Source organism: Scyliorhinus torazame, chromosome 7, assembly GCF_047496885.1.
Source record: "Scyliorhinus torazame isolate Kashiwa2021f chromosome 7, sScyTor2.1, whole genome shotgun sequence".
NCBI classification, from domain to species: Eukaryota; Metazoa; Chordata; class Chondrichthyes; order Carcharhiniformes; family Scyliorhinidae; genus Scyliorhinus; species Scyliorhinus torazame.
Window position 1 is genome coordinate 104769855 of NC_092713.1, and position 13521 is coordinate 104783375.

The 13521-nt window shown below is 44.2% G+C and overlaps 1 protein-coding gene across 1 annotated transcript in view; it reads left to right on the forward strand.

Annotated features, from left to right (window-relative positions):
- The window catches only part of kifap3a (kinesin-associated protein 3a), a 403618-nt gene that overhangs the window by 104054 nt on the left and 286043 nt on the right, over nucleotides 1-13521 (forward strand). Inside the window, exons 5-6 of the mRNA XM_072511212.1 lie at nucleotides 12432-12573; nucleotides 13170-13269. Of these exons, the coding sequence (XP_072367313.1) occupies nucleotides 12432-12573; nucleotides 13170-13269 (242 nt within the window). The remainder of the gene's footprint in view (nucleotides 1-12431; nucleotides 12574-13169; nucleotides 13270-13521) is intronic.

A 13521-nucleotide genomic window follows, 5' to 3' on the forward strand; every position in this document is an offset into this window, starting at 1 on the left:
CAGCGTATTCTTCTCAAGCTCCGGCGATATGACTTCCAGTTGGTATACACCCCAGGCAAAGACCTCATCATTGCTGATGCTCTCTCCAGGGCAGTCAACACTCCATGTGACCCAGCGGGATTTGTCTGTCAGCTTGACGCCCATGTGGCATTCGCGGCCTCCAATCTACCTGCCACGGATGAACGCCTTGTCCAAATTCGCCGCGAGACGGCGGCTGACCCCTTGCTACAGTGTGTCATGCACCACCTAACGGACGGGTGGCTCAAGGGCCAATGCCCTCAGTTCTATAATGTTAGAGATGATCTGGCGGTAGTAGACGGGGTTCTTCTAAAACTGGACCACATTGTCATCCTGCATGCATGCGCCAACTTGTCCTGGAACAACTACACGAGGGCCACCTTGGCGTGGAAAAGTGCCGCCGACAGGCCCGTGAGGCAGTGTACTGGCCTGGCATTAATGAGGACATAGCCAACACAGTGCTCAGCTGCCCCACTTGTCAGCGCTTCCAGCCGGCCTAACCACATGAGACCCTGCAGCCCCATGAGTTGGTCATGTCACCATGGACCAAGGTGGGCATCGACCTGTTCCACGCGCTGGGTAGAGACTATGTCCTGATCGTGGACTACTTTTCGAATTACCCGGAGGTGATACGGTTGCACGACATCACCTCGTCTGCAGTCATTCGTGCATGTAAAGAAACATTTGCTTGACACGGCATCCTGCTCACGGTTATGTCAGACAATGGCACCTGCTTCGCCAGCCAGGAATGGTCCAACTTTGCCAGGCGGTACAATTTTGCCCATGTGACATCCAGTCCCCTATACCCCCAATCCAACGGCAAAGCGGACGGAAGGGAGTACATATCGTCAAACGGCTCCTATGCAAGGCTGCCGTTGCTGGGTTCGATTTCTACCGTGCCTTGCTGGCCTATCGCTCCGCCCCGCTGTCCACTGGCCTGTCGCCAGCCTAGTTACTCATGGGTTGTACCCTGAGGACGACGGTGCCGTCCATCCATGTCCCAGACCTCGACCATGTTCAGGTCCTTCGCCGGATGCAGCTGTCTCGTGCACAGCACAAGGCGGCTCATGACTCCCGTGCAGCTGATCTGCCTGCTCTGGCTCCAGATGACAATGTCCGCGTCCATCTTCCGGATGGGGGCTGGTCTGCAACTGCTATTGTCCTTTGGCAGGTGGCCCCCCGCTCGTTCCTGGTTCGTCTACCGGATGGCTCTATTGTGCACCGCAATTGATGCGCCCTTCATCTCGTTCCACGCTCGCCACTTGATCCTCCACTGTCGCCTCGCTCTCCTGCTGACCCTGCCACGGACTATGCGGAGCTCCCTGTCACTCTGCATTCCCCTGACTCTGACGCAGTCCAGCCTGCTCCTGAACCGGCGGCTCTCGACCCACCCTTGAGGCGGTCAACCAGAATTCGTCGACCACCTCAGAGACTTAATTTATGAACTTTGCGGGCTTATAGACTCTCTGAATTGTTTTGTTGCTTTGTTTGCTCGTTCCCTGGTTTGTATATAATGTTGATCTCGTTCTCCTTGTTGCATACTGCTTCTCTGCACCAGGCACCTTCCCATGTAATTAGCTTAGTTCCCATGTCCGTAGTCCTGTAAATATGTCTTTGCACCCCACACGTAGTTAGGAACATTCTCACCAAGAATGTGAGATTATTTATTGTCACACACATACATTCTTTTATAAAAGGGGGATGTCATAATATACACCAGTAAATCATGGTGCAGATACATACACACTGATAGACATATAGCAAGACCAATCAACACACACAATACTGCAGCCAATCACCAGTTAGAGCACACACACTACAAAGATGGGGGGCATCAGAGTTCCCGCTCATTCGGGATGCAGCCTCCTACAAGGACAGAGCTTACAGCACAGATCCTCACCATGTGCTGAGTGCATAGACTGGTTCGGACAGGCATAGGTCTTTAGTTTAATCTAACATCGTGTTAACCCACAGTGAAAGTATGTTCAACAGTTTCTAACTTAATAAAATAGTGTTGCACTATTTTAAGTGTTGGTGGCCTGGATGTGTTCCATGGATCCAGAGCACCAAACACATCACCTGTGTGCTAGCTTTCTGTGTTTCGTGCACAAGTACCCCCAAGTCCCTCTGTTGCAGCTTTCTGCAGTTTTTAACCATTTAAATAATACTCTGTTCTTTTGTTCTCCTTTCCAAATTGAACAACTTCACATTTTGCCACATTTTACCCTATTTTCCAGCTTTTTTTCCACTTAACCGATCAATATGTCTTTTCAAGCTGTTTGTATTCCTCTTACAACTTGCCTTTCCACCTATTTTTATTTTGTCTACAAATTTGGCTATAGTACATTTGCTTCCTTCCTCCAGGTCATTAATAGATATTGCAAACAGTTGTGGTCCCAGCACTGATCCCTGTGGAGCCCCACTAGTTACAGGTCACCAACCTGAAAAAGAACCCCTTTCCCACTCGTTCCCTGCCCATTAGCCAATTCTGTATCCATTCCAATATACTACCTCCAACACCATGGGCCCTTATCTCCTGACTTAACCTTTGTGAGGTAACTTGTCGAACGCCTTCAGGAAGTCCAATACAACATATCTGCTGGTTCCCTCTATCCACTCTGGTTGAGACCGTCTCGAAAAACTCATAAATTAGTCAGACACGATTTCCCTTCCATGAAGCCATGCTGACTCTGCTTGAATAGATTATGATTTTCTAAATGTTTATAGATAGAATTTACAGTGCAAAAGGAGGCCATTCGGCCCATTGAGCTAGCACCTTTCCCTTGGAAAGAGTATCCGACTTAAGCTTAAACCCACGCCTCCACACTATCTCCGTAACCTTGTAACCCCACCTAACCTTTGGATACTAAGGGGCAATTTAGCATCGCCAATCCACCTAACCTGCACATCTTTGGATTGTGGGAGGAAACTGGAGCATCCGGAGGAAACCCTCGCAGACACTGGGAGAAAGTGCAAACTCCACGCAGACAGTCACCCGAGACTGGAATTGAACACGGAACCCTGGAGCTGTGAGGCAGCAGTGCTAATCACTATGCTGCCATGCCGCCAAAGTGCTGCTATTACTTCCTTAGTAATTGATTACAAACTTTTTCCAACCATAAATGTTGGGCTAATTGCCCTATTGTTACCTGCTTTTTGCCTCCCTCCCTTTTTGAATAGGGATGTCACATTGGCAGTTTTCCAATCTTCTGTTACTTCTCCAGAATCCAAGGATTTTTGGTAAATTACAACCAATGCATCCACCAACTCTGTAGCTACCTCTTTTAGGATCCTAGGTTGCAAGCCATCAAGGCCAAGGGATTTATCTGTGTTTAGCCCATTAGTTTACCTAATACTACTTCTCGAGTGATGGTATTTAATTCCTCTCCCGTATTCTTTAGTATTAATGGGATATTCAAAGTATCTTCACTGGAAGGACAGATGCAAAATATCTGTTTAACTCTTCTGCCATTACCTTGTTCTACATTACAATCTCCCCAGATTCATTTTCTAAGGGGCCTAAACTTTGATGGAGTTTAGAAGGATGAGGGGGGATCTTATTGAAACTTACAGAATACTCAGAGGCCTAGATAGAGAAGATGTTTCTATTATTAGGAGAAACTAGAACCAGAGAGCACAGCCTCAGACTGAAGGGAATATCCTTTAAAACTGAGATGAAGAGGAATTTCTAGCCAGAGGGTGGTGAATCTGTGGAACTCAGTGCCGCAGAAGGTTGTGGGGGCCAAGCCACTGAGTTTTTAAGACAGCGATAGATAGATAGGTTGTTGATTGATAAGGGGTTATAAGGAGAAGGGAGGAGAATGGGGATGAGAAACATATTAGCCATGATCAAATGGCGGAGCAGACTTGATGTGCCGAATGGCCAAATTCTGCTCCTATATCTTATGGTCTTATGCTCACTTTGATCTTATGTTGAAAGAAGCTCTTATTGAACAGTTTTTATTTTCCTTGCTAGTTTGCCTCATGGTTTATTTTCTCCCTCTATTATCTTTTTAGTCCTCCTTCACTGGATTCTGAATTTATCCCAATCTTCGGGGCTATTCACTGAATTTTGTCTCCTTGTATTGTCATGGGAGTGTCCCTTTAAGAAAGGTTTTTGTCTTATCACATGGCTTCAGTGATGTCATTCTGTTGGTGGAGCTGAGCTGTGGCTGAGAGTTTTTTTTAGTTTAATTTTCAGTTTGACTGCTGTGGACTCCGAGGGAGAAAGAAGTGTTTTTTCCCCGCTTTCTTTCTATGGTTTTAATTTTAAAGAGTTCCAGTAAAAAAAACATTGATTATAGCTACCTGCTTTGGTGACTTAAAAGATATAGTTTGCTTTCTGGAAGAAGTTAAATCTGAGACGGGATCAGGATCTCAGGGAAAGCCAGTGTCATTCAAGTGAGAATGCAGTGTGCTGGGCCACACCCTTGAAAAGGGTTTTTTTGTTTATTGGATTTTGTTTTTGAATTGGAACAGTTAAGAGAGAATTCATGATACATAGATTACTGTAACTGTTTGGTGTCTTTATAAGAACATAAGAACTAGGAACAGGAGTAGGCCATCTGGCCCCTCGAGCCTGCTCCGCCATTCAATGAGATCATGGCTGATCTTTGTGGACTCAGCTCCACTCTCCGGCCCGTACACCATATCCCCGAATCCCTTTATTCTTTAGAAAGGTATCTATCTTTTCTTAAAAACGTTTAAAGAAGGAGCCTCAACTGCTTCACTGGGCAAGGAATTCCAGAGATTCACAACCCTTTGGGTGAAGAAATTCCTCCTACACTCGGTCTTAAATCTACTTCCCCTTATTTTGAGGCTATGCCCCCTAGTTCTGCTTTCCCCGACCAGTGGAAACAACCTGCCCGCATCTATCCTATCTATTCCCTTCATAATTTTATATGTTTCAATAAGATCCCCCCGCATCCTTCTAAACTCCAATGAGTACAGTCCCAGTCTACTCAACCTCTCGTCATAATCTAATCCCCTCAACTCTGGGATCAACCTAGTGAATCTCCTCTGCACTCCCTCCAGTGCCAATATGTCCTTTCTCAGGTAAGGAGACCAAAACTGAACACACTACTCCAGATGTGGCCTCACCAACACCCTATACAATTGCAGCATAACCTTCCTAGTCTTGAACTCCATCCCTCTAGCAATGAAAGACAAAACTTGATTAGCCTTCTTAATCACCTGTTGCACCTGCACACCAACTTTTTGCGACTCGTGCACCAGCACACCCAGGTCCCTCTGCACAGCAGCATGTTGTAACATCTTACCGTTTAAATAATAATCTATTCTGCTGTTATTCCTCCCAAAATAGATAGCCTCACACTTGGCAACATTGAATTCCATCTGCCAGACCCTAGCCCATTCACCTAACCTATCCAAATCCTTCTGCAGACTTCCGGTATCCTCTGCACTTTTTGCTTTACCACTCATCTTAGTGTCGTCTGCAAACTTTGACACATTGCACTTGGCCCCCAACTCCAAATCATCTATGTAAATTGTGAACAACTGCGGGCCCAACACTGATCCTTGAGGGACCCCACTAGTTACAGGTTGCCAACCAGAGAAACACCCATGTATCCCCACTCTCTGCTTTCTGTTAGTTAACCAATCCTCTACCCATGCTACCACTTTACCCTCAATGCCATGCATCTTTAGTTTATGCAGCAACCTTTTGTGTGGCACCTTGTCAAAAGCTTTATGGAAATCCAGATATACCACATCCATTGGCTCCCCGTTATCTACTGCACTGGTCACGTCCTCAAAAAATTCTACCAAATTAGTCAGACACGACCTACCCTTTGTGAACCCATGCTGTGTCTGCCCAATGGGACAATTTCCCTCCAGGTGCCCCGCTATTTCCTCCTTAATGATAGATTCCAGCATTTTCCCTACAACCGAAGTTAAGCTTACCGGCCTATAATTACCCGCTTTCTGCCGACCTCCTTTTTTAAACAGTGGTGTCACGTTTGCTACTTTCCAATCCTCTGGGACCACCCCAGAGTCTAGTGAATTTTGATAAATGATCACTCGTGCATTTACAATTTCCCTAGCCATCTCTTTTAACACTCTGGGATGCATCCCATCAGGGCCAGGAGACTTGTCTACCTTTAGCCCCATTAGCTTGCCCAATACTGCCTCCTTAGTGATTACAATCATCTCAAGGTCCTCACCTATCATATCTTTATTTCCATTGGTCACTGGCATGTTATTTGTGTCTTCCACTGTGAAGACTGACCCAAAAATCCTGTTCAGCTCCTCAGCCATTTCCCCGTCTCCTATTATTAAATCTCCCTTCTCATCTTCCAAAGGACCAATATTTACCTTAGCCACTCTTTTTTGTCTTATATATTTGTAGAAGCTTTTACTATCTGCTTTTATGTTCTGAGCCAGTTTACTTTCATAGTCTACCTTACTCTTCTTTATAGCTTTTTTAGTAGCTTTCTGTTGTCCCCTAAAGACTTCCCAGTCCTCTAGTCTCCCACTAATTTTTGCCACTTTGTATGTTTTTTCCTTCAATTTGATACTCCCCCTCACCTCCATAGATATCCACGGTCGATTTTTCCCCTTTCTACCGTCTTTCTTTTTTGTCGGTATGAACCTTTTCTGAACACTGAAAGATCGCTCAGAAGGTTCTCCACTGTTCCTCAACTGCTTCACCATGAAGTCTTTGCTCCCAATCTACCTTAGCTAGTTCTTCTCTCATCCCATTGTAATTGCCTTTGTACTAGTGTTTTATTTTATCTTGTCATCCTCCAGCTGTATTTTAAATTCCACCATATTGTGGTCGCTCCTTCCAAGAGGATTCCGAACTATGAGATCATTAATCAATCCTGCCTCATTACACAGGACCAGATCTAAGACCGCTTGTTCCCTTGTAGGTTCCATTACATACTGTTCCAGGAAATTATCCCGGACACATTCTATAAACTCCTTCTCAGGGCTGCCTTTACCAACCTGGTTAAACCAATCGACATGTAGATTAAAATCCCCCATGATAACCGCTGTACCATTTCTACATGCATCCGTTATTTCTTTGCTTATTGCCTGCCCTACCATCCTGTTACTATTTGGTGGCCTATAGACTCCTATCAGTGACCTTTTCGCCTTACTATTCCTGATTTCCACCCAAATTGATTCAACCTTGTCCTCCATAGCACCAATATCATCCCTTACTATTGCCCAGATGCCATCCTTAAACAACAAAGCGACACCACCGCCCTTACCGTCCATTCTATCCTTTCGTATAGTTTGATACCCTTGGATATTTAACTCCCAGTCGTGACCATCCTTTAACCATGTTTCAGCAATGGCCACTAAATCATAGTCATTCACAATGATTTGCGCCATCAACTCATTCACCTTATTCCGTATACTACGAGCATTCAGGTACAGTACACTTATGCTGTTTTTTATGTCTTTGTTATGAATCCTAACACCTTGATCAGTAACTTTCGCAAATTATTTTTCCTCTTACCCTTTCTCCTAATTTTCCTTGTCTTTGAACCCATATCTCTACATAATAACCTGTCACGTAACCTGCTGCCTTGCTCTCCATTAACCATTATACTGTTCATAGCTTTACCCTTCCCTTCCCCCCAACTTGCTAGTTTAAAGTCCTTGTGACCAACCTAATTATCCTATTCGCTAGAACACTGGTCCCAGAATGGTTCAGGTGAAGACCGTCTCAACGGTACAGGTCCCTCTTGCCCCAGTACTGATGCCAATGCCCCATGAAATGGAATCCCTCTTTCCCGCACCACTCCTTTAGCCACGTGTTAACTTCCCTAATTTTCTCAACCCTATGCCAATTGGCACGTGGCTCGGGTAGTAATCCAGAGATTATAACCCTGGAGGACCTGTTCTTTAATTTAGTCCCTAGTGTTTGATAATCCCCAAACAGGTCCTCTTTCCTAGTCTTACCTATGTTATTAGTCCCAACGTGGACCACAACAACTGGATCCTCCCCCTCCCTCTCCAAAATCCTTTCAAGCCGATCAGAGATGTCCCTCACCCTGGCACCGGGCAGGCAACATACCATGCGGGACTCACGATCTGGCTTCCAAAGGATGCCATCAATCCCCCTAATTATTGAATCCCCTACAACTCCCACTTGTCTTTTTGCTCCCCCCTCTTGAATGGCTTCCTGTACCACGGTGCAGAGGTCAGTCAACGCATCCTCCCTACAGCCCTCTTCCTCATCCACACAGGGAGCAAGTACCTCATCCCTGTTGGACAAGGTCAAGGGCTGAGGCTCCTCAACTCCTAAACTCAGGATCCCCCTACCTACCTCCCTTGCAGTCACACCACTCTGTCCCTGACCACTGTCTGAATTATCAGTACTTATTCTACCGGGTGTGACTGCCTCCTGAAACAAAGCGTCCAGGTAATTTTCCCTATCTCTGATGTGCCGCAGTGTGTGCAGCTCGGTCTCCAGCTCATCAATTCTGAGCCGAAGTTCCTCGAGCAGCCAACACTTGCTACAGATGTGGTCACTGACGGTCTCAATGGGATCCACTAGTTCCATCATCATACAGCAACAGCACATCACCTGTCCAGCCATATTCAACTAGTTAATTAATTTACATAATTAAAAAACATTTTTTTTATAGAACCTCAAGGATAAACCCGAACACCTACAAAAACAAAAACACAGCCCTCTCTCGCCACTCACCCGAACTCAGTCACTCACCTAAACTCAAATGCACTCTGTTCCAATCAGCACTCCAACTCAGTCACTCACCTAAACTCAGATGCACTCTGTTCCAATCAGCACTCCAACTCAGTCACTCACCTAAACTCAGATGCACTCTGTTCCAATCAGCACTCCAACTCAGTCACTCACCTAAACTCAGATGCACTCTGTTCCAATCAGCACTCCAACTCAGTCACTCACCTAAACTCAGATGCATTCTGTTCCAATCAGCACTCCAACTCAGTCACTCACCTAAACTCAGGTGCACTCTGTTCCAATCAGCACTCCAACTCAGTCACTCACCGAAACCCAGATGCACTCTGTTCCAATCAGCACTCCAACTCAGTCACTCACCTAAACTCAGATGCACTCTGTTCCAATCAGCACTCCAACTCAGTCACTCACCTAAACTCAGATGCACTCTGTTCCAATCAGCACTCTGTGTCTAAAGGCACTCCTGCCACTCCTTTTGTACCCTGCCTGATTTCCAATGAGCCAATAGGCCCGCTCCTGGAACTGGACTTTCCAACTGCCACTCGACCTGCAAACAAGCTCTTTTAAATATGCACTCACCTCTCCCAGCAACCCTGCAATCTGTGGCCTGCTCCAGGAACTGGACTCTCCAACTGCCACTCGACCTGCAAACAAGCTCTTTTAAATATACACTCACCTCTCCCAGCAACCCTGCAATCTGTGGCCTGCTCCAGGAACTGGACTCTCCAACTGCCACTCTTTATAAGAACATAAGAACTAGGAGCAGGAGTAGGCCATCTGGCCCCTCGAGCCTGCTCCACCATTCAATGAGATCATGGCTGATCTTTTGTGGACACAGCTCCACTTTCCGGCCCGAACACCATAACCCTTAATCCCTTTATTCTTCAAAAAACTATCTATCTTTATCTTAAAAACATTTAATGAAGGAGCCTCTACTGCTTCACTGGGCAAGGAATTCCATAGATTCACAACCCTTTGCGTGAAGAAGTTCCTCCTAAACTCAGTCCTAAATCTACTTCCCCTTATTTTGAGGCTATGCCCCCTAGTTCTGCTTTCACCCGCCAGTGGAAACAACCTGCCCGCATCTATCCTATCTATTCCCTTCATAATCTTATATGTTTCTATAAGATCCCCCCTCATCCTTCTAAATTCCAACGAGTACAGTCCCAGTCTACTCAACCTCTCCTCATAATCCAACCCCTTCAGCTCTGGGATTAACCTAGTGAATCTCCTCTGCACACCCTCCAGTGCCAGTACGTCCTTTCTCAAGTAAGGAGACCAAAACTGAACACAATACTCCAGGTGTGGCCTCACTAACATCTTATACAATTGCAGCATAACCTCCCTAGTCTTAAACTCCATCCCTCTAGCAATGAAGGACAAAATTCCATTTGCCTTCTTAATCACCTGTTGCACCTGAAAACCAACTTTCTGCGACTCGTGCACTAGCACACCCAGGTCTCTCTGCACAGCAGCGTGTTTTAATATTTTATCATTTAAATAATAATCCCTTTTGCTGTTATTCCTACCAAAATGGATAACCTCACATTTGTCAACATTGTATTCCATCTGCCAGACCCTAGCCCATTCACTTAGCCTATCCAAATCCCTCTGCAGACTTCCAGTATCCTCTGCACTTTTTGCTTTACCACTTATCTTAGTGCCGTCTGCAAACTTGGACACATTGCCCTTGGTCCCCAACTCCAAATCATCTATGTAAATCGTGAATAGTTGTGGGCCCAACACTGATCCCTGAGGGACACCACTAGCTACTGATTGCCAACCAGAGAAACGCCCATTAATCCCCACTCTTTGCTTTCTATTAATTAACCAATCCTCTATCCATGCTACTACTTTCCCCTTAATGCCATGCATCTTTATCTTATGCAACAACCTTTTGTGTGGCACCTTGTCAAAGGCTTTCTGGAAATCCAGATATACCACATCCATGGGCTCCCCGTTATCTACCGCACTGTTAATGTTCTCAAAAAATTCCACTAAATTAGTTAGGCACGACCTGCCCTTTATGAACCCATGCTGCGTCTGTCCAATGGGACAATTTCCATCCAGATGCCTCGCTATTTCTTCCTTAATGATAGATTCCAGCATCATCCCTACTACCGAAGTTAAGCTCACTGGCCTATAATTACCCACTTTCTGCCTACCTCCTTTTTTAATCAGTGGTGTCAAGTTTGCTAATTTCCAATCCGCCGGGACCACCCCAGAGTCTCGTGAATTTTGGTAAATTATCACTAGTGCATTTGCAATTTCCCTAGCCATCTCTTTTAGCACTCTGGGATGCATTCCATCAGGGCCAGGAGACTTGTCTACCTTTAGCCCCATTAGCTTGCCCATCACTACCTCCTTGGTGATATCAATCCTCTCAAGGTCCTCACCTGTCATAGCCTCATTTCCATCAGTCACTGGCATGTTATTTGTGTCTTCCACTGTGAAGACCGTCCCAAAAAACCTGTTCAGTTCCTCAGCCATTTCCTCAGCTCCCATTATTAAATCTCCCTTCTCATCCTCTAAAGGACCAATATTTACCTTAACCTTTTTTGTTTTATGTATTTGTAGAAACGTTTACTATCTGTTTTTATATTCTGAGCAAGTTTACTCTCATAATCTATCTTACTCTTTATAGCTTTTTTAGTAGCTTTCTGTTGCCCCCTAAAGATTTCCCAGTCCTCTAGTCTCCCACTGATCTTTGCTATGTTTGTAATTTCTAAGAATTTTTGCTGTGTGTTTATATGTGTGTGTGTGTATATATATGTTAACTAAGTTCTTCGAATAAAGCTTGTTTTGATTGAAGTGTCTGGGAAGACTGATGAATCACACCTGAAGGGAAGGCTCTTGTGCTCATCCCAGCCAAATTCAACATAAAGGTTGTAGGTTCGGTGGACTTCATAATATACTTAGGAGTTTCTAAGCCTTGCCCCATAACAGTATGGTGCTTTTTTTTCTGCTTCCTACTCTCCTTAACTTCCATGGTTGGTTTATCCCTCTCTTAGAATCTTTCCTCCTTACTGGGATATATTTTTGTTGAGGGTCACAAATGACCTCCTTAAATGTCTGCCACTGCTTGTTTACTGCCTTCCTGCTAACCTATTCGCCCAGTCCACTTTAGCTATCTCTACCCTCATTTTGTTGTAATTCCCTTACGTTAAACACAATTGTTTCCGGCCTACGTTTCTCACTCTCAAACAGAATATTAAATTTTATGATGCTATGATCACTACTTCCAAAGGGATATTTTACTCTGAGGTCATTTATTAACCTGCTACATTATCAATTACCAGATCCAAGATAACCTGTTCACTGGTTGGTTTTATGACATATTGCTCTTGGAAACTATCCCCAATGAATTTATTGTCAGCTGTACCATCTTGATTGATCTAATCAATGCGAAGATTAACGTTACCCATGATTATTGCTGTATTCGTTTTACATGCTCTTATTATTTGTTGGTTTATACACCTTCCTACTGTTTGGGGGTCCATACACTCCTCCTACGAATGTCGTCTTTCCCGTGCTGTTTTTTAACTTCCATCCAAATGGAAGCCGTCCGAGTCCAGATCGTGTCTCTCAACTGGCCTCTTTCCATCTCTTATTTATTAAGAGTGCTACCCAGCCAGCTTTTCCTTCCCTCCTGTCCTTCCGAAAGTCTAATATCCCTGAGTGTCAAGTTCCCAATTTTGATCTTTATTTCTCGCAGATTGATGAAATAGCAAATATTAATGATATAGAAGACTATATAGAACTGCTGTATGAGGACATACCTGACAAAGTGCGTGGTTCAGCACTCATTCTTCAACTGGCTCGTAATCCTGACAATTTGGAGGAATTGCTACAAAACGGTAAGCAAACTTTAGTCATAAAGCACCTGCTTCAGGAATGTGCTTTTCGCTTATTTCATGGCCCTCCCCACCAGTATCACACAGGCTTCAACCGACTCACTCCAGTTTTTCTCACTAATTGTTTTCTTATGTTCATTCTCTATCCACTTTATCCAGTAACTTTGTTTCACATATTTGATCATTTATCATTTAGCTTCCTACCTTTTGTAAATAAATTAAATTCACTTATTTTTCTACTTCCAATTGTAGATGGCCTCAGAACAGCGGCAGACTATTCTATCAGTTCTGCCATTCAATTAAATCATGACTAATGTCTTGACTTTTGATCTGAGGCAAGTTCGAACGAGACCTCTTGACTGTTTAGCATACATTCCCGTTTAATACATATTAGTTCTTTTTGTACCTTGTTTCTATTTTGATTATTTTACACTTATTCACATTGACTTACACCTGTCACCTACTGATCCTATTTTGTGAATATTTTGCTTTGGGTAATATTGCTGTTGGTTTTAGAATGCATTTCTCAAATTCATTCTGTATTCTCCACACTTTGATGATTTTTCTTAGTGTGAAAATCTTTAAATTTCTATTTTTAGAGACTGCATTGGGTGCTTTGGCTCGCGTGTTGCGAGAGGACTGGAAGCAAAGTGTCGAACTTGCCACCAACATTATTTACATATTTTTCTGTTTCTCTAGGTAAGACTATCTTTGAAATTGCATGTAGCAGTTGAGAACTGTTAGAATTTAGAGTCTCATTTGTTACTTTGCCTCCCTAAAGGTTGCTTACAAATGGACTTTCAAACTTCTGTATGTAAATATATCAAAACTACCAGGTAAATTACATAACACTTTATGGTTAATTGTGCAGAAATGCAGAAGGGGGTTGTGCTTGGATTGGAAAGGGCAGGTTCATGAAGATTTAGAACAAGGCTGGAAGATTCGACTAGC